Source organism: Pongo abelii, chromosome 7 (assembly GCF_028885655.2).
Source record: "Pongo abelii isolate AG06213 chromosome 7, NHGRI_mPonAbe1-v2.0_pri, whole genome shotgun sequence".
Taxonomy (NCBI): Eukaryota; Metazoa; Chordata; class Mammalia; order Primates; family Hominidae; genus Pongo; species Pongo abelii.
In genome coordinates, this window is record NC_071992.2 from 152,051,602 (window position 1) to 152,074,123 (window position 22,522).

The following is a 22,522-nucleotide window of genomic DNA, read 5'->3' on the forward strand; positions in this document are numbered from 1 at the left end:
TCTAAAATGATTACAGTAAGATGGAGAAACCTGCTTAAAAATGAAAACCTGAGCCTATAAAAGTAAATATGGCATTGCATAGACCTCGCACATGGACATCAGCATGTCCTCTGAACTGCACGCCCGGCCATTGCTGAGGCTTCCTGGCATGGTGGACTTGGGTGTGTTGGAGGAGTAAAGAGGCACAGTGGGAACTGAGGCCGTTCTCATAAGGAAAACATTATTCTCCTTGTCTCCTTTTTCTTGGAATCTAATAAAAATTCATAATTTTTTTTCAATTATGTAGAACGCTCTGCAACCTTTTAAGCAACTTTGTGTGGTAGGAAGGAGTAGCAGGACATTGCCGTTTTCTGTTAAAATAAGAAAATAAGGTTAGCTATCTCTATATCAGAAAAATACAGGGATACTCACACGCTTTATTTCTGATGCATTGCTCTATCTTTTAGGGATGGGTTAAACTCTGAATTAATCATAAATTCAATCAAATTAGATGTTTTATTTTTCTCTCATGCAAGGATGTAATCAGCTCCAAGCTCATGTGACAGTTTTCTGTAGTTACTAAGAATCCAGGCTGCTTCTGCCCTTCTCTTCCGTACTCCTTCACCCTGGCTTCTATCCCAAGGCTCTTCTCATTCACAGTAGCTATTATACTTCCAGCTGCCAAGTTGAGGTTCAGGCAGGAAGAAGGGGGAAGAGTGGAAAGCCATGCCTCCTAGGTGAGTTGGTCTTCTGTTAGGAAATTTCCTGGAAGCTTCACTCCATGAATGTTGCTTCTGTCTCATTGGCTACTTCATCTGCAAAAGGACTGATACATTATCACTAGCACCCAATCCCCAGTCTTATAAGGGATCTGTTGGTAAGAAAGTAGGTGAAGATGCATGTTAAACAGGCAGCAACAAATGCCTATTGGTTCTTACCTTTTAACATACAAATTAGGGATTTTTCTTTTAGATTTTTTCCTTTTACTGAGATATAATGTACATACAGCAAAGAGCATAAATGTTTATTTATCTGAAAAAAAATAGTTAAGTGAAAGTTAACATATGTATACACCCACATAACCATGAGGAGAACATTTCCAGCACCCCAGAAGTTTCTCTGGCTTTTTCTCTTAGATGTTGGTTATCAGTTATCTTACCTCTAGCCATCTCCTTTTGATTTTGAATTACATGGCTTTTTTTTAGAGTACCCAAACATACCTCTTCTTATTCTGAGAATGTAGTGATTGACAGTTAAATTAGATGGTAGTGAAAAGCAGGTGGTGTTGAAAAAATCACCACTTGGCATTCGGAGTAACTAGACTTTTATCCTGATTCCATGTATTCTAGCCATGTGACTTAGACAATGTCTAAACTTTATGCCTCTGATTAGCTGCTTTCTTATTACTAAGCCAGAATGAATGCTGTTGTTCTGCTTAGAATGATTTTTTTCTTCGTCTTTGTCTGGCTTTTCTGTTAGTTGTCAATTGAAGCATTTCTTTTTTCAGGAATCTTCTCATGTCCCCCAAAACTGGTTCAGGTATCCCACCTCTGAGTTCCTACAGAACTCTGGGTTTCTCGGTGTCATCATGTTCCATTCCCCGGTTGACACTTGTCTCATTTGTACACTAAACTCAACATGGTTTATCACAAAGACCAAATCTTGTTTGCTGCTGCATTCCAAGGCCCAGCATATAGTGGGTGCTCTGTAAATATCTGCTAAACAGATGTCGAATGAAAAAGATGGTCTCTGAACCTCCTAATTTCATACTAAGATTATTTCACAAAACGCAGTAGAATTGGTGAGAGCTTGTTTTCTTAAATGGCAGAAAAATGTTGTTTTTAAACCTAAATTTATGAAATAGACATAACAGCTTTATTGCAACTTTATTTTAAAGATGAAAGATAAATTGTGTAGAATACATGGCTTATAATAGGTATTTGATAAGTGTTATCTGTTATTAGTGTGATATTAAATTTTATTTGCATGTCTTTGTGTCTCATGTGACTGTGAACTCATTGTCTCCACATGCCCGTCATCTAGCATCAGATAGTAGTAGTTGCAATAGGGCCGTCTCTAAATCGGTCTTGCCAGAAACTTCCAGGGCACATGCTTCCTTATTGCTTCCTCTGAGTAATCTGTCTTCCTGAGTCTTCTTACACAGAAGGTGGTACTCAAGCTTTGTGGAGAATAAAATAAGAGAAAAAGGATTCTGAGTGTCTCATGAGAGATTAAGGTTAAACACAAAGCAAGAACTTTCTGGCAGACCTGTTCGAGGGTATTACTGTGACAGGTTATACAGGTTTCATCGCTAGAAGTCTTTGAAAGTGGAGAGATAATCATTTCTCTCAGATGATGAAGACAGTTTAGGCTGAAGGCCAGTAGATGGGCCACATGACCTCTGAAGGTCGATTTCTTCCCTTTGATTCAGCCAAGTACCAGTAAGTTCCTGCACTTTGTAGTGGAGATAAAGTTTAGAAGTATTTCACAGTAGAAAAGGGAAGGGACCAGCTGTAAAAGCAAAAGTTTGTGTCTCCAATTCTCTGGCAAACCTGTGTTAGCATTTGAAATCCTTTTATTTGACAAAGTGATTGTTATATCTGAGGTTTTGCAGACTTAGTTACAATAGGGTTAAGGATAATAGTCACCATTTATTTTGTACTGACTAAATGGCAGGCCAGTGACTAGTGTTTTGTGTAGGTGAACTCATTTAATTATTATTCATTCATTATCAGCCTGGCTGTAAGACAGCTGCAGCAGACACTTATTGAGCAGAAAGTATAAGCCAGATTCCTTCGTTCATTCATTCCTTCTATCAGTGTCTTTATTGAGCACCTTTTATGTCTGAAACACTTCTAGAAACTGGAACTTAAAAGATTTAACTGCCTGCCCAAGCTTACCCTGCTTCCAAGTGGAAGAAGAGGATTCAAAACTCAGAGAGCCTTTAATCCAAACTCTGGGCTCTTAATCATTACTGCATGCTAGGTCTCCATAACAATAATGGACTTTGTTCATAAAATGCTTTCACATACAATCGTAGTTGATCCTATAGCAGCCAGTGAAACACCTAGAATGTGAGATGGAGAGGCATTGGATTGAGGTGCAAAGAAATACTGAAGTTATTGATTGGGACATCTAGAATACTGTAGGACTGTTAGAACCCATGTTCTATGTCTGAGCTTGAATACTTCACCTGATAGGAGAGCAAATGCTCTAACCCCAGTAAATTCAGTAACTCTTGTCAGGCATCTGACCGTTTCATGGCAGCAGACTCCACCCATGTAGTAACTTCTGGAAGATTATGGAAAAAGCCGAGACAATGGGCAGAAACACCTCCGGAGGGGAAACATTATGCTGCTGGACCCTGTTAGGAGATGGTTTATGGTGGGAGTGAAGAGATGAAAGACAAGCCACCAGCATTTACCGTGACATGATTGGGGGCAGAGAGGGAGTAAGGAATGTCTGGTACCAAGGCTAGAAAACCTCTTGGAAGAGAACCTGGAACAAGTAATTGCCTATGGAGTCCCACCTGAGCTTGATGGAGCCCCACCTGAGCTTGATGGAGCATCAATGCCTGTGCTTTCCCTTGGGTCTGGAATTCCTGTGGTGGTCTGGGTTTCAGCAGACTGACTCCCTGGGGAGTATCTGGGTAGTCTAATATTGCTAATTTTGATAACATAAAACCTTGGTCTCAGAGAAATTAAGAAGAGCATTGTTGTATTTACACAGACCTTTGTTCTAATCCTGGCTTCACCACTTACCAGCTGTGTGATTTTAAATAAGTTTCTTAATTTACCAAACCTACTTTTTTTTTTCTGTTTTGTGAAATGGGGTAATATCTACCTGCAATGAGTTATAAAGTTTAATGAATGAATGTATGTATGCATGTATATATGTATGTATGTATATATACAGATGTGTTGCTTAACAATTGGGATACATTCTGAGAAATGCATCTTTAGGTAATTTCATCATTGGGGGAACATCACAGAGTGACTTACTCAAACCTAGATGGGATAGCCTAATGCACACCTAGGCTAGATGATACAGCCTCATGCTTCTAGGCTACAGACCTGGACAGCATGTCATTGCACTGAATACTGTGGGCAATGGTAACGGTGGTCAGTATCTGTGTATCTAAACATAGAAAAGATACAGTAAAAATATGGTATAAAAAAAGATGGTACACCTGTATAAGGCACTTACCATGAATGGAGCTTGAAGGACTGGAAGTTACTGTGGGTGAGTCAGTGAGTGGGTAGTGAGTGACTATGAAGGCCTGGGATGTTACTATGCACTATTGTAGACTTTATAGACATTATATGCGTAGGCTACACTGCATGTACTAAAAAGTGTATTCCGGCCGGGCGTGGTGGCTCATGCCTGTAATCCCAGCACTTTGGGAGACCGAGGCAGGCAGATTGCCTGAGGTCAGGAGTTCGAGACCAGTCTGGCCAACATGGTGAAACCCCATCTCTACTAAAAATACAAAAAAATTAGCCAGGTGTGATGGCGTGCATCTGTAATCCCAGCTACTCAGGAGGCTGAGGCAGGGGAATTGCTTGAATCGGGGAGGTGGAGGTTGTGGTTAGCTGAGATAGCGACACTGCACTCCAGCCTGGGCGACAGAGCGAGACTCCATCTCGGGGGGGGAAAAAAAAAAAAAAAAAAGGATTTTTCTTCAATAATAAAATTAACAGCTTACTATAACTTTTTTACTTTATGAACTTTAATTTTTTAACTTTTTGACTCTTTCATAATAACACTTAGCTTAAAACACAAAAGTATTTTACAACTATACAAAAATGTATCCTTATTTCATAAGTTTTTTCTGTTTTTAAACTAATGTTTTTTTGTTTTTTTTTTTAACTTTTTAAACGTTTCTGTTAAAAACTAAGACAGATACACACTACATAGTGTCAGGATCATCTACATCCTTGTCTTCCACCTCCACATCTTGTGCCTCTGGAAGATCTTTAGGAACAGTAACATGTATGAAGCTGTCATCTCCTAGGATAAGAGTACCTTCTTCTGGTTACCTGCTGAAGGACCTGCCTAAAGCTGTTTTACAGATCAAGTAGACACAGCTAAAACAGCTTCGGGCAGGTCCTTCAGGAGGTAACCAGATACGTTTTTCTTTTTAATAAGTAGAAGAAATATACTCTAAAGTAATGATAAAAAGTATAATATGGTAAATACACAACCACTGGCATAATCCTTTAATTTTATTTTCTAGTATGATGTACTGTACATAATTGTATGTCCTAGACTTTTATATGACCGGCAGCACAATAGATTTATTTACACCAGTGTCACCAACACAAGTAATGCATTGCACTATGATGCTACCACGGCTACAGCAATAGAAATATTTTAGCTCCATTATAAGTTGAAGGGACTGCCCTGGTATATATGGTCTGGCATTGACTGAAACATCATTATGCAGTGCTGGACTGTTTATGTATACACATGTGCACACACTTCCTCTACAAAACCCAAAGCCAAAGTGTGCAAGAGTTGTCTCAACTCGCTGTCTTCACTTCATCTTCTTCCACTTTCTCTTGAACTTGATCTTTTGGTCCCCACCCTGCTACTGAAACAACTCTGTTTGGGTCCTCAGTGACTCCTCTGAGCACCTTTGCTGCACTTGATGAGGGATCCGTCCTTCCTTCTGAAGAGCCTTAGGCCCTCACCATCTCGGAGCCTCTGGACTCCTCTCTCTCTGGCTGGGTGTTCTCCATCTCTTGCTAGACCCTCCTCTTCTTGCCCTCTGCATTCTGGAGTCAAGGGGCTCACTCCTTTGACCTCTTCTCCATTTGCTCTCTTCTCAGTGGTCTCACTGTCTCATGGTTTTAATGACCAAGAGCAATGATGATGACTGCCAGATTTATGTCTGCAGGTGAGACCTGTCTCCTGACCCCTAGATTCTCTTTCCAGCAGCCTCCTCTCCAGAGGAGGGTCTCTCACACCTAACATGTCCCACATCAAACTCCTGAATTCTCCCTGCCCTGAAAGCTGTTGCTGCTATCCTCTTCCCTTTCCCTGTAAATGACAATTCTGTTTTTTTCTTGGAACCAAGAAAAATTTCCTATTTCACTCAACCAGGATTTTAAAAACACACACACATAAGAAACGAAAGCCTGTCAGTGGCCTGCATAGCCCTGCGTGGTCCACCTGCCTTCTTACTGATTGCGTGGCCCTCTCCTGTCCTCTCTGCTCCAATTGCGCTGCCTTCCTTTTAGCCTTCAGCTGTACCAAGAATGTGTCCCCTGAAGGACTTGGACATTTGTTGGTCCCTCTGCCCGCAGTACTGTGCCCCCAGATAATATCTGCATATCTCCTCCAATTCCTTCAAATCTCAGCTCAGATGATACCTTATTAGAGAGAGTTCTTTGACTAAACTATAAAATAACAATCTTAGTTCAGTTCTTCCAATCTCTTAGCTGCTCTTCGTACTCTCAGTAGCACATCTGATCATGCGACATATTATTTATACATATATATAGTTTATTGTCTGTCTTTCCCATTAAAGACAGCTCCATGAAAGTAGTGAATTTGTGTTGTTTATTAAATATGTTTTAAATAACTTGAATCCATGCATGAATGAATGCATGCATGCATGATATGATTGTCTCATATTATTTGATTTTGTGCATGGCCAAAAGTTGGTAAGTGGCAGAGCCAGGACTCAGCCTGGTCTCACTAGAGCAGGAGCTCTCTCTCCTGCACAGTGCGGTGTTCATGCCCTCACCTCCCACTGGGTGATACAGAGATACTTGACAACAAGGCTTCACTGCTGTGCACCCCAGTTTGCATATAAATGCAAGGGTAAAATGGATAACTTTCTTCTAGAGCAATGGCAAGACTTAATAAATCAGGTGAGTCTACTTTCCTTGTAGAATTTATAGAAATATAAGCTCATGTTAATGCCACAATAAGGTTCAGATTTTAATAGTCTCTGTCTTATGAAATATAGGGACTGTTAAGTATTTAAGTAAAACCAGTTTCATTTTTTTAATTACTAATTTTAAGAGGAAAGGATCTGTTTTCTCAGCTATCATTTTAAAATTCTGTTTTGTCCCTGGGAGATAAATTTTCAGTTATGACTTTTTTAAAGATTTTATTTTTGCCACAGTCCTAGATTCACAGCAAAATTGAGAGGAAGGCACAGATTTCCCATAGACACCCTGCCTCTACACATGCACAGCCTCCCCATTATCCACATCTGCCACCAGAGTGGTATGTTTGTTACAATCAGTGAACCTACATTGGCACATGATCATCACTCAAAGTCCTTAGTTGACATTAGAGTTCACTCTTGGTGTTGCAGATTCTCTGGGTTTGCAAAAATGTATAATGTCATGTGTCCGCCATTAGAGTATCATACAGAGTACTTTCACTGCCCTGAACATCCTCTGTGCTCTACCCAGTCATTCCTCCCTCCCCTCAACCCCTGTCAGTTGCTGACTTACTTACATGTGTATACAGTTGATATCAACCCATTTCTTAAAATAGGATTCTGTTGTAAACTGGGATTTTGTTAACTCTTAATTAAATGGGGAGCAGGAATGATTCCTCAAATTATTTTAAGTCCTGCGTCCCACTGTTTTTCCCAAATCACATTTTATAGCTTGAGAAACATAGTGAAATTATTTTTTAAGTTTGCCCTTGTTTTCCCTCCCCTGTCAGCACTGTGATGGGTGTTCTCCTGAGCAGTGAAATGTCTAACAGTCAGGTTCACAATATCAACTCTGAAAGCTCTATAATTTAGAAAGCCAGACCTTCAATTTTTGTAAGCTGATAGGATTGCTGAATTTTTCTCTTAGAGGGGGCTTCTCTGATTAAACTATAAATTTGGTTTGGCGTTTTCAATGGAAAATTATTTAAATATTCCAGTTATTGTCAAATGAATGTGATTTTTAATTCCTAAAGAAAATTATTTATTTGAAACTTAAGTTTGTTTCTCTTTTCTTATATTCTTGGCACTAGTAGATAAAACATGCCAGTTAGGGAACTGAAGCTATTCCCATGTTAAAACTGTTCGTAATGATTTGAGGGTAATCTCTATATTTGCATTGCTTATTTGACATCCTAGTTTCTCTGACTTTTTGCTGTCTGCCCCAGAAGACCAAGTTTTGTAGTCATGGTGTTATGTGAGATCTGAGACTAAGCAATTGTGACATCAGGCTCTGTCCTCTGGCTAACTAGTTAGTGAATACTTCCTCCCTCATCACTGCTGGACAAGGAGACAGTTTTCCAGATAAAAGAATAATTCTTCAGGCAAGCGTAATGCTCACTCTGCCGGCCTCCTAAAATTTACTGAAGCCATGTGTCCTAGGCCAGTGGTTCTGAAAGTTTTTGATCTCACAATCCCTGTATACTTCATACTCTTAAAAACTAGTTAAGTACATTGGTGTGGTGTGGGGAAAAAAATTACTGAGAGCCACAACATGCTTTAATGTATGTGGTTTATATATATTAATATTTATCATATTAGAAATTAAAACAGAAACATTTAAAAAATTTATCAATCATTAAATGTAATAGTCAACCCATTGCTTGTAAATATAATCTATTTTTATGAAAAATCTCTATTTTCTTAAAAAAATGGTAAAAATTGTGGATTCTCATTTATGCTTTTGCATTCCTTCTGATGTGTTGTGTTGTTTTGATTGAAGTAGTTGGAACAACAGATATGTCACTGGAAAGGGGAAAGTAGCCTTTTCAAATAATAGTTGATATTCTTCTTTGATACTACATCAAAACTTGGCAGGTAGTAGTGTTTGTTTGTTTGTTTGTTTGTTTTTGAGACGGAGTCTCGCTCATTGCCTAGCCTGGAGTGCAGTGGCACGATCTTGGCTCACCGCAACCTCTGCCTCCCGGGTTCAAGCGATTCTCCTGCCTCAGCCTCCCGAGTAGCTGGGATTACAGGCATGCGCCACCATGCCTGGCTAATTTTGTATTTTTAGTAGAGATGGAGCTTCACCACATTAGCCAGGCTGGTCTCCAACTCCCAACCTCAGGTGTTCCACCTGCCTCGGTCTCCCAAAGTGCTGGGATTACAGGCATGAGCCACTGCACCCACCCAGCAGTTTCTTAAAGATTAGTTGTAATGTAGACTCTAAAACCATACCAGTAACCTTTTCATACTCTGTTACATTAAAATACCTTGGTCTGCCATATACTTGATGGGTTTTTTGGCATCATGCATGCATCATTTGAAAAATGTCACTTCACTGAGTTATGCGTATCTTCAAAGTGCTCTTATACATTTCATTATGCAGTATCAAAAAAGTCGTATTATCACCACTGATCTCAACAGAGATAAGTATTGACTTGGCCATCAGTTTACAGTAGCAAATACAGGTTTTCCAAAATTGCAGTTTTTACTGGAAAGCTCAGATTCTGTCATTGGTAATAAATACTGTCAGTTGTTTTACTTAAAGTGACAGGCTCACTTTATTCATTTTTGAGAAAATGTGAACCAGATACCCAAGTCTGAGTAAGCCTAGTTCGTTGCTGTGAGTTATTTCAGGTAACAATGATGTTTATGGAAAAGGCAGCTAGTTGGCCTCACAATGTAAGGAATGGCCCCAGGTGCTTTTCCTTGAGATCACCCTTGTACTTCAGTGTGCCCCAGAACTGCTTTCAAGAGCACTTTTTCTGCATCATACAGAAGTTGAGTGTCTTTAATAGTTGAGATTTAATAAAATTAGTAAACGTTTACTTCATCAAGGACATTGTTAAGTGAAAATGCCTTAAAGAAAAGAAAAAGAATTCTCATGCAGCTTGGTGCCACTGCCTTGACTTTTGGTCAACCACCAACAATTTTACCCACCACATAAAGGGTCAGTATAGTGAAAAAGACAAATAACATCTTAGTGTTATTCTGAAAACATTTTGACTTGATGAAACCCTGAAAGAGTTTGTGGGTCACACTTTAGAAACCACTACCCTAGGCTATTTTGAAAAGTAAGATGCAGTAACACTGTGGGAGAGGTGGGCTCATGATGGATCCTGCAGCAAGAGAAGAATAAAGCAAGCTGTCTGAAACATTTGACACCTCATGCGGCCTTCCCATCAACTGAATCGCCCTCACATTGTAAGCCCCTTGAGGGCAGAAATATCATCATTGCCTGCGGTCACATGGACAGTAGTCTGTGCATGCCAGGGACACCCACAAAGAGAGGCTGAGCTTCTGCCTTACTCATCAGAACCGGCCCCATGTAGTCTCGGAATTCTCAGGGGAAGAGGGACAGGCTAACCGTAATGTATTTACTCTGAACACATTTAACAAAACAAGACAAGAATGAAGTTACTGCCATCTCTTTTCCCAGATTAAATGACAGTAGTCGTAGCAGTGGCATTGCCCTAGTAGGAGCACTAGTGAACAAGGACCAAGGAAAAGCCAAAATTCAGCAAAGTTGTGGTCAGGTGACTGGACTTTGGCTGTAACTCTTTTTCCACCCAACTTGCATAACCTAATTCTGGAACATATTATTCAATACCCTCCTGGGGAAATATTGTTAAATGTTATAAAAGAACTATTAGATAAGTAAGGCTTTTATTGAAAGCAGACTGGAAATTTTTTAGTCATTTACCTTAAAGGAATTTCAGATCTTCAGTTATGTATGATAATGTGAAAACAAGAGTAGTCCCAAATTTTATTTTCAATACTACATTTCATTTATTTTGCTTTATTTATAAAAATTCCTAACGGTTAGTATGACAATTAAAGCCTCCTTCTAAATAGAAAGGAAATACAAAACTAGGTCAGTCTAGAGCAGTTACCTGGATTATGCATGACTCTTTCCATTTTTCCTATCACATAATAAGCAGTTAGTAGATGTTAGCTGAAGTCTTAAATTTTATCATAACGATTACAGGTAAGGTTTTCCTTAAAGGAATGGGGCAAAATAATCAAGAAAAATTTTTGCATTAAATTTAAATAGTACAGAACTTAGTAATGTGACTTCCGAAGGAATTTACTACCCCTTCGCCCACCCCCCCAGATTGTCACAGACATGGCAACAAAACATTATTATTACAGGCGAGTCATTGAGACATGGACAAAGTTTTCAGTCCCAGTGTTTGTATGAGCCATTCATGTATCTGTTGGAATGCTGCTACATGCTAGATGTCAGCACTGTCCAGAACAAATATGAATGAAGTGTCATTCCTGTCTTCTGTCTCAGTTTTCTTACCTGTAAAATTAAATAATATGTCTACCTCAAATAATATATTTTGAGAATTAAAAGATTAAGTGCATTGTAAACTGAAAAGGACTTTTAAGAAACAGTAGATCGAATCAAGAAGATGGACTAAAAGCGTATACCTGTTCCACCCACCCCTCCTTTTTAAAATCCCATGAAGTGACAGAAACAAGTTTTGAAAGATTCCTGAGAAAGAGGAAGTAGATGAAACCAAATCTCTGAAAAAAACAAAATCAGACAAAACCCCATTCAAGAGAAGGGTGCTACAATGGTAGAGTGGCTTAGGGAAGATTTAACCCCCACATCAATGGCTATAAAGGATAGAAAGAGGCTCAGGGTGTTCTCATAACTGATTGAAGAACTGTCTCTGAAACAGCAAGGCTGGTCTGCTCTGCCTCCAACTCAGTGGTTCTGAGTGCAGGGTAATGGTGTTGGATCCCAGAGTAAAGCTGTAACAATGCGAGGCCAAACCTCGGGTAGTCCCACCCTCTGGAGGACCCAGGAGCCCCCAGAGACAAAGCATACATTACTCGCACATCCCACCCAATAGTATATTGTGTCCTTCTCCATAGCCACCAGAAGAAGCCTATTTTAAATAAGGGGTAGCTTTTATACACAAGCAAACTGAAAACCTCAAAAGCAAAAACTAACACATACCTAAAATTTATAAAGCATTTAAGAGACATCATACTCAACAAACTGGAAAACTAACACCTTGAATAAACAGCTCACAGAATAGAAAATGATTATAAAATAAGTGACTAAATCTTAGATGGATAGGAAGACATAGCGTTCATAAAGTCCAAACCAGTTATAGAGTTGGGAATTTAGAAGTTAGTAGATGGCTAGCTGGGCGCCGTGGCTCACGCCTGTAATCCCAGTACTTTGGGAGGCCCAGGCAGGCACATCACGAGGTCAGGAGATTGAGACCATCCTGGCCAACATGGTGAAACCCTGTCTCTACTAAAAATACAAAAATTAGCTGGGCATGGTGGCATGTGCCTGTAGTCCCAGCTACTCCCAGCTACTCGGACGGCTGAGGCAGGAGAATTGCTTGAACCTGGGAGGTGGAGGTTGCAGTGAGCCAAGAGCGCGCCACTGCACTCCAGCCTGGAAACAGAGCAAGAGAGTGAGACTCCGTCTCAAAAAAAAAAAAAGAAGTAGCTAGTGAGGTAGGAAGGAAACCAGGAAGTATAACATCCTGGGAGCAAAGTGAAGAAAGTATATCAAGGAAGAAGTGTAGTAATCAGCTATATCAGGTAGTTACTGATTGGTCACATAACATGTGGATGAACACTGACCATTGAATTTAGCAACTTGAAGTTCAGTGGTTACCTTGATAAAGGATGAAAAGTTTAACAGGAATAATGGCGATGATTGCGATGAAGTTGAAAGGCTAACTGGTATAATCCTAGAAACTAAAAGAGAGGAAATCATAGAGAGTGGGATATATGAAGTTGAAGATTGAAGTTATTGCTAATGGCAAGATCTTAGAGTGTGATGTGGAGGGGTTGGCTAAAGGAGGCCGGGTCAGTGGACAAGAGGAGCCAGAAAGTTGAGAGGCCTGCGTGTTTGAAGGATCATCTTCCCATATGCTGAAATCACCAGGACTCAGGACAGTGATGCTGTTGGGAGATTGAAAGCTGGGTGTTTGTTCAGAAGAGTGAAGCATGATGGTGTAGAAGAGGCAGAGGTGTCTGTACCTTAGGGGAGGGGAGGAGTTAGCCACAAAAAGAAAAATACTCTCCTTTCCTTTAGGCCTATTGTATTCAAGCCATTTTTGCATTGCTGTAAAGAAGTACCTGAGGCTGGGTAATTTGTAATGAAAAGAGGTTTAATTGGCTCACAGTTCTGCAGGCTGTACAGGGCCTCAGGGAGCTGTTACTCATGGCAGAAGGCCAAGTGAGAGAGGGAGCAGAGAAAGAACGGGGTGGTGCCACAGACTTTTAAACAACCACATCTTGTGAACTGAGCAAGAACTCACTTGTCACCAAGGGATTGTGCTAAACCATTCATGAGGGATCTGCCCCCATGATCCAGTCACCTCCCACCAAGCCCCACTTCCAACACTGGGGATTACATTTCCACATGAGATTTGCAGGGGGACAAACATCCAAACCACATCACCCAGTGATATCTCGGCTGTGGGAGTTAAAGAAAAAAGTGGAGAGGGTTGCTGGGGAAGAATTGTCATTAGAGGTAAATCAAGTTTTCATTGAGCAAGAAACTTTCAAAGAAGAGATTGAGACTATATAAGGGATTTTTGCTAGTGATAGAGCACGAATTCCAGAGGGTGCAGTGACAGAATTGCAGGGGTGGGTAGGAGTTGAGGATAGATGGGGGTATGCAGAATTTTAGGTGTGCTAAAGACAAAGAGCAACGTAGTGATTTAGAGCCTCCTGAGCTGACATAAATACAAGCAAAAGGCCTAATGAGATAGTTCCAGTGAATTTAAAGTAGAAATTGGTGGAGAGGCTCAAAGAGGTTGCAGGAGTAGAGGAAAGACAAATGTCAGGAGTTTCTTCTTAACCCCACTCATAGAGGTGGGATGACCTGGGGAAGGTAGACTTCATCCCACTTGAGTCCTTGCTCAGGGTTTGTGGTCTTCCTGTTGGCCTCTGTAGATGTAGGGTAGAAGGCCTAGGTAGTCATGAACTTGGTCTCAGTGCTATGATTTGTTCCTTGACACCTATCAGGAGAGGGACAGAGGGACATGCTGTCTCCTGATGTTAGGGGCTATTTCTTGACTCAAGCTGATGGAATTGATGAAAACCTCTGGGAAATCCAGGAATGATGCTGAGCACGCTGGCTTCCTTTGACCCGTTGTAATGGGGTGGGTCGTGGAGAGAGGATAGAGACATGGTCCTGGTGCCAGGAAGGGAAGCCCCCCTCTTGATCTGTTGAGAGAGGGGCCTCCCTGGATCCCTTTGATGGAGTTGAGAAGTCTTTGGCCTAATGTGTTTTCTTGCCTGTTATCAATATGAAAAGTTGTATCCATAAATGAAGAGATTTTTAGTGTTTTTCCCCTTTGGCATATGTTGGGGTTTTAGTTTATCATTGGGAAATAGGACATGTCTTTGGTTAATAGACATTTGAGGTACAAGAAATGAAATGCTGTGAAAGCAATTCAGATGGAACTGACAGGTATGAGAATGGGGCCCAGCTGCTCCCAGCTCTTTGGCTTGATGACAGTCTTGCAATAAGTAATCAGAAACTGGGTGAAATGATAGCAAATGTCAGTTTTAAGTTTTCACTTGTCAAAACTAAGATTGTCTCATCACCAAACCATTGCTGGACCTAATCATGCTACCTTTTATCTTCTTGTGCATTAAAAAACATTCCTTACCCTCATTTTTATTATGCTGAACTGTGTTAAAGCACCTCAAAGTAAATTTCCAGTCTATGCTCATGTTCATTACTGCTCACTTCATTTAATAAAGGAGGTTTAGTTTGGTCAGAAAGGAGTTGTTAACTCTTCTGTTTATTAGTCACAGGACCTGTCATTTACAGTTCCAAGTTAAACAATTGGGAACTGTCTCAGTCAAGGAAATCCCTTTCAGTTTTATGGTGAGGTTACTCATTTATCTGTGCAACAGACATAAAATTCTCAAGAACATCAAGGTTGTATTTGTCTGAGGAGCCATTATGATGTAACTTCTGACCCTTGGAAAGAAGACTGAGGTTCATTTAATTTAGCACTGAGTTTCCAAGAAGCATTTGCCAGTTTATTTTCAACAAAATGAGAAATTATGTTGACTACTGTGGGGCTAGATGCTGTGAAAGAGCCATGGAAGATGTTAGAGCTGCCAGGAGACCTGAGCAGCGTCTAGACCAGCCCCTGATTTGGCAGATGAACAGGAAGACTCCCACGTGGAAGCCACACTCCCAAGGTGGCACTGCGGGTAAAGGCCCAGGCCTTGACTGACAGCTGACAGACATTTTTGTCAAAAGCTTTAATTGAGTCTCAATTTCAATTCTCAAGACAAGAGAAATATTCTATTAATACTTTAATAGCATTCTCATATTTAAAGCTATCATATCTTAAGAAGCAGGAAAGCCATGTTTTTTCTTTTGTTGTTAGTATCTGCTGGTTTATTATCTTTTTGAATATGAAAATTGATCTGCTCTCTTTTCAGTTAGTCCCTCTTCTTCTCACCATAACTTTCCCCATAATTTTCCCCATAACTTTCACCATAATTTTCCCCATGAGGGAAAATTAGGACTACAGAAAGGAAGCCGGAGAGAGACTAAGGCAGTCACAGATCACTATGATCACATGGCGGCATGTTTCATGTGGGCCCGACTTCTGTTTCTGAGCATGAGGAAGGATCATTAAAGCCCCAGGGAGAGCAAACAAGAGAAATTCTGGAAGAGCAAAAGACCAGGTCAAAGTGGGAACCAGTCACACAAGGTGGCCACCCGTGGTGAGCAAAAGCCACCTGTAGCATTTGTGTTCAGCACATGGCAGTGGTAGTGTTCTGAGCTTTGAGTATAGGTGCTGCCACTTATAAGTTGAGTGACCCTGGGCAGATGGCTCAGCTTGGGCCTCAGCTCCTCGTCTATAAAAGCATACAGTTTTTTAGATTAGGTGAGCTCATGCACGCGAGAAGTTGTCAATAGGGCAGTGGTGTAGCCCACAATAGTTGCATTCCTCTCACGCTCCTTTTTCTTCTAAATTTTTTTAGGAATGCCAGCCCTCAATTTGAAGACCATTTTTTAAAACTCTGGCTCATGTACCTCTGTGGAAAAATTGCACATTGCTACTTGGTGTATTAGGTCAGCTGTAGTAGTGACTATTCTGTAATGTGTGAAGCCAACAGAGCTTAACACAGCACATTTCAGAGAGCTTATTTTATACAGAGAGCTCAAATCATAACCACTGTGTTACATCGTATTTAATTAACTTGTAAGGATATGATTAAGCCAGGATAACAAGGTGGGGCCTATGTTCTATGTGTGGAAGAAGTATTCTAAGGAATATTCCGGTCCAGGCATTTGTCTTTTTTTTTTTTTTTTTTTGTGATGGAGTCTCGTTCTGTCGCCAGGCCGGAGTGCAGTGGCACAATCTCAGCTCCCTGCAACCTCCACCTCCTGGGTTCAAGCAATTCCCTTGCCTCAGCATCCCAAGTAGCTGGGACTACAGACGTCACCACGCTCAGCTAATTTTTATATACTTCTTTTTTAATAGAGACAGGGTTTCACCATGTTGGCCAGGATGGTCTCGATCTTCTGACCTCATGATCTGCCTGCCTCAGCCTCCCAAAGTGCTGGGATTACAGGTGTGAGCCACAGCACCTGGCCCGGTCCAGGCATTTTTCATCAATACTTACTATATTTGATTGAACTACTTGTAGACACCTAGATTTTCCAACCTGCTTCCTGCCTCTGCTTTGCATATTCTGTTTCTTCTGCCTGGAAGACCCTTGCTGCCATTGCCTCTGTCCATTCCTTCTCCTCCTGTCTTCACCTTCCCCCTCAGAACACTGTGCAAGCGCTGCATGCTCCAAGCCATTCGTGACACACTAGAGTGATGGAGGTGCCCCTTCTCCGTACCCACTTAACATACGTAACGTGAGGGTCTCCTCCAGGCCAAAAGAATGACAACCAGGGCATGCTGTCTTGGGAAACCAACCTCACTCAGGGATACCAGCAGGGTTCTCTTTGGAAGTGGCATTTAGGTTAAGGGCTTGAGTTGGAAATAGCCTGGAGGAGAGGAGAGAAGGGCCTTCTGGGAGAAAGAGTAGCAAATATAAAAACTCATGCCCACTGTTTGAGATAAAAAGGAACATAGCTCCATTGCTTACACTTTTCTCATAGGAATGGCCATGCTGTGCCGTAGTCATTAAATGTGATGATTAGTCTCGGGTGTCATTTTCCTGAGAAAGAAAACGTGGGGGAAAAACTCCGTGTGGTTGTGACCACAAGTCTGGCCTGTGTAGTCAAAGAGATTCAGCTATACTGTTCTCCATGCAATTTAGCCTGGCTTCTTAGCTCTCCTGGTCTGCGGTATCCTTATCTGTCAAATGGGTATGACAGTTTTACTATACGAGGCCAGGGTTGATGTGGGATCTCAGTGGCTGGTGTTCAGTAGGCATTCACAGCATGCATCTGTGCTCCTCAAACTGTGACTTCCTGAGGTGTTAAACATCTGAGCTGGATCATTTTCCATTTTGATTAGAAACCTCTTGATTGTATGAAATTGGAAGAATGGGGATGTTTATTTCCATGACAATCTAAGATAACCAATTCAGGATGGTGGTTTCCCTACAAAACTGAGTGGGAAAGAGGAAAGCCTGAGAGGGTACATGGAAACTCTTTCTCAAATACTCAGAATGGTTATGGCTTAGTAATCTAGACTTTTCACAAGTCTGTTCCTGTAAAAAATTATTCCTAGTTCAATACATTGTATGTATGTGGGCTGCTTTGCATCATCTGCAAAATGGCAGTGATAACTGCTCCGTCTTGCCGTCAGTGATGGCTCTTTCCTCGTGCTCACTCAAGGATGTTGTACATTGGAACATGGATGTGCCTGGACTTTGAAAAGATCCCTGGCCTCGTGTAACCAGACTTGTGACTGGATTGCAGAGATCCATTTCCCTGCTCTCCTGTCCGATGTGGCCATGGCTGCTGAGTCGCCTTTTCCCAGCAGCTTCCGGATGGGGATGCAGCAGCGCTGGTGAAAGAAAACATTTCATCTGGGCATTTGTTTTTAATGTATTATAAAGTACAGCACCCACAATTCATGCAGCACCAGGTTCTCTGGTAGACGAGGGTGTAAGAAGAAATAAAGTCTTTGCCTTCTGTAAACATCCCATCTATTGGAAAGGAGGTGTTTACCTCCTCCCCCACTCCCACAGTGCCTTGCACAGGCCCAGCCCTAGCTCTTGGCACCCTGGGCTAGAATTGTCCACACACATCCCCCCTCTCCGCAGACTCCCAGTCTTCCCAGGTCAGGGGCTGTCTTTGTATTCCTCGTGCACTTTTAGACACTTACTGTGTGTTGGGTGGCCAATTGTTGTGGTTAAAATGTCGAAACATATTTATTATGTATTAAAATTAGGGAGCTAGACAAGGGGCCTTTGATAATCCTAAAGTTAACACTTCTGCTATAGAACTCTGTGATCTCGGTGGGAATTTCTTTGAATTTTCAGTCCTCCCCTTCATTAGTTGTCTTTAAGTTTTACAATACTTTTATTGAATACCGTTGAAACTCACAGCCAGATGATTTTGTCCTTTGTTTTGTTTTGTTCACTTGCAGTGGTGCTGATTACTATGATTACGGACATGGACTCAGTGAGGAGACTTATGATTCCTACGGTGAGTGGCTGGCCAGAGCATGTGAAGAGAGGGAGGAGAGATGGCCGTAGAAAGACCTTAAAGATCTTGATGGGAAGAGAATAAGGACATTTGGACTCTGAAACAGCAGCTTCCTGTCAATTCATTTGTGCGTGTCTAGCTATTTTTAGAGCTCCTTTATTATTTAAATATTTAAAGAGGACTAAAGACTTGCCGAAGATTGCATGAATCCAGATTCTGAACTTGAATTTTATGTTTGAGTTGATTGCTGTGTGCTGATTTTCTCACAGAGTAGTTTTTCAAACTGCAGACACTTGATAGCTGGGTCTTTTTGAAGTGTCTTTGTTTCTTGACAGTGAAGGGAAATGAAGCAATTGAGACTATAGCTCTAAAGTGATTCTCCCACCTTCATCTTTATATTTTAATTCATTTCCAATCTCAAACCCTCTGAAAAAAATTACACTGGGAGTCGTTTCATAAAGGTTACAAAAGCACCGAGCCAAAGAGGAGATACAGTGTCTGTAAGCTTTACAGGGCAGCAGCTAAACCCCTCTTAATTCAGTGGAGCTGGTAGAGATGCTGGGGACTTTATGTCCAAAGTCTCACTATGCAAAAGGATGACAGGTTTAATTAAAAGAATTGGCGGCAGCAACATAATGATAGTAAGAAGAGCCTTTGCCGCAGGGCAAGGAGATCAGAGAACATGAAGCTTCAATCAGTTGCAAAGCTCTGATGAATCCCTGGTACCCGGTGCAAGTGTATCAGGATTGTGGTTAATGGATGTTAGGACATTTCTCCTAACAGAACTGAAAAACCGTTTTCCAGTGTTAAACCTTTTGAAGTGCATTTTGTTGTATCACCTGCCCGAAGCTGTGATGGCTGCACCTTGGATTTTTTGTTGTTGTTGTTGTTATCCGTAACAAACACTTAAGAGAAGTATGTTGGTTTGCTGAATGCAGGCTACCTAAATTGATGCAAGTTAGCTTGAGGGAGTGATGTTGATTGCATGTTTTGTATCAAAAGAAGAGGTCATTTTAAGCATTTTTCCTTTCCAGCTTTCTAAATTGGTCTCTGTGGACACATGGCTTTTACATTGCTGTATGTTGCAGCAGGGATGTTAACTGTTTGATGTCCAAGACTTATAGATAACTCATTAAAAGTTATCTTCAAGCTGAATAGGTGTTTAATTTCAGGAGATAAAGATGATAGAATGTCCCTGGTTATTAATACCATTGTCCAGTACGGATTTAGCATTATGATGAGTGAAATCTGACATTATGTCGTTAAATTTATTTCATGTTCATGAAGTGCTATTGAGAAGTGAAGTTCAACCCAATGCAACTTTCCTTCAGTCTTTCCGTGAAAGCGCCTGTGAAAAGTGAGATCATATTTCCCTTTCTCAGTCTGCCCCTTCCCGTTTTGCTCTCCAGTTTTCTTCTCCTTTGTCTTCACAGATGTTTATTTATGTTTTTTCTTTGTTTTTGCTGTTGGAAGACATCTAAGTGATCCTTTTCCCATTCTCTTTTTCACTCATAAATGTCCTGATGTTTAGCAAAAGGCAGTTCTCTTTGCTACTTGAGCTTGTAAACTGTTGTTAAATGAGTAACCCAAAGGAAAGTCCTTGCAAAGTTGGTTGCCATTTCAGATACAAGAACCATTTATCTTCCCATGATGACGAATTTTGCGAGTGAGATGATTATTTTTCCTTGTGTTTGTAATTTATTTAAGTAAATTCCTTGTTTGTTTTTCTTTTCAGTACACCAGGGGTATATATTTTCAATATGACATGTACCTTTGGTTCAGGGCTAAGTTAGAGAGTCTGAAAAATGAAGCCTGTGGGATTCATGGCAGCGATCTAATTGTGATTCATCTTACTGATTGTAGGGCAAGAAGAGTGGACTAACTCAAGACACAAGGCACCTTCAGCGAGGACAGCAAAGGGCGTCTACAGAGACCAGCCATATGGCAGATACTGATTGTACTGTCTGATGTTGTGAAATAGCCAATCTCCACCAGTCCTGTATACTGTTCAAAGTAATTTTTTTCTATGAACAATCCCTTTTTAAATAAATCAAAATACTTAAAATCTGAATGGATGGAACTTAAAACTACTTTGTTGAAACATCAACCTGGGCAGAAAAAAAAAAAAAAGACATGTAAAATTTTGTTATTTCCAGTCTGTATATGAAAAAATAGGTCATCAAAAGGAAAAAAAATAACTTTGATTAACTAGTGTTAAACAAAAAATAGGTTTACTAAATATGTTAATCTATTCTTTTAACATAAGCCTCACCTTTCATTTTAAAGGTTTCCATAGAATTTAGTTATTTTATCTTTCAGCCATGTGCTAGTTTTTTTTTCTCTTGCCAACATGCGTAAAAAGGGAAGCCAATTACAAGTGCAAATAATGTGGTATTCTTTTGTAACTCAAGTCTTGAAATGTTCTGTAGTGTTAAGCAAAGTCTCCTCTTGCTTGATACTAAATAAACTTTTGAAAGAAATTTTGTGTGTGTGAGCTAACAATTTCATGGGGTTTTTTTTATTTAAAAAGGCCTTCATAAATAGTTGTAAACAGGGAAAGAATTCATTTAACAATGCTTGTCATAAAAGGGTCACACTAAACATTGTACAACTTATTTTAAAAATGGTATAAAATTAAATGTACCATTATATACTCACCATAGATTTAAATGCTGTTTAAAGAGTCCAAATGGTATCGAGCTGCTTGAGTGGCACGTTAAACTACGCAAAACCAAATCTTGTTTAAAAACTGGTTTTAAAATAACTACTGGATTTTCTGAAAAAGATGTGATCAGTTTTCATCTTGTTGAGCGTTTTTTCACTAGTGCAACTTTGGATTTTTTATGAGAATTTTGGTACCTTAATGAACACCTCGCTCCATGCTGGAAGCACTAAGCACAAAGCTTTTAAAGACTTTCTGGCTTGACTAATTGAGGTCGCACTCGCCAAGGCTGAGGATGTGTAACCCTTAAACGGTCTTCATTTTCAAAGGTAAATAAATCAAATAAGATTTTAATCTCACTTAATTTATCTTAATATAACTAATAAAACCAGGGAGATTACAACTTAGCAAGTTTCATTATCCATTTTAGAAAAGTTTTAAGATCACCTAAATTCTCATTTTAAAAAGTTTAATTTGTTTTAGTAATCTAAAAAGTCTTAGTTTAGTCAGTTTAATTGGGGCCAATTACTCCCTATTAAACAACTGTAAAACCTCATAACTAGTTATTTGTAATACATTATTTGGTTAGTAATTGAGGGCACTTCTTAAAACTGACAAATATTTAATAAAGCTATTCTTTAATCATTAAGCTTTTTTAATTGTAGATTATGTAAAATGTTTAATTTTTATTTCTTGGGGGATTTTTTTCTCTTTATTTTGAGTAAAAAGGTCTTTTCTTTTGTTAGGAAATGTCAGCCATCTTGGAATGTCACACGAACTGGTTGAACACCTGAAGCAAACAAAGGTAAGTTTGCCTTTTTGTTCCAATTATCCTGACCTGTGTGGAAGATGAAGACAATTTCACACTTACCTGAAGTCACATGGAAAATTTCCCCTGCTGGTTTCCTAGTACAACACTAGTGATTATGTCAGATTAACTCCAAAAGTCAGAAAAGAAGCTTCCTGAATGTAAACAGGTCAGACCCAGGAAGCTTCATTATAAGCGGCAGAGATTGGAGGCTCAGGTCATCCTGATATTTAAATATTCAGATTACTTTCTTCAGAAAATATCTAGCAGTCTAGTCAATAGCATGAAAAATAATTTCCAGATTATTCAGTAAAAAGAGCAGTTTGCCAAACTTAATATATAATATCCCAATTTTAGTTTTCTATATGCGTGCATAGGCAAAAAAATTACACAGATATGCTGGAAATTTTTGACAGTATTTATCTTAGTCTTGTGGAAGCATGGTTTTCTGTGCTTCTGAATTTTATGAAACAAATTATAAGTATTATAAAATGTATTTTATAAAAATTACTTCATAAAATGTAAAAATCTGGGGACCTATAA

At 40.0% G+C, this 22,522-nt stretch overlaps 1 protein-coding gene across 1 annotated transcript in view; it reads left to right on the plus strand.

Moving 5' to 3' along the window:
• The window catches only part of KHDRBS3 (KH RNA binding domain containing, signal transduction associated 3), a 191,074-nt gene extending 170,085 nt beyond the window's left edge, over positions 1-20,989 (plus strand). The window contains 2 exon segments of the mRNA NM_001133889.1: positions 18,451-18,509; positions 20,373-20,989. Of these exon segments, the coding sequence (NP_001127361.1) occupies positions 18,451-18,509; positions 20,373-20,464 (151 nt within the window). The 3' untranslated portion in view covers positions 20,465-20,989.
• The last annotated feature ends 1,533 nt before the right edge of the window (positions 20,990-22,522 follow it).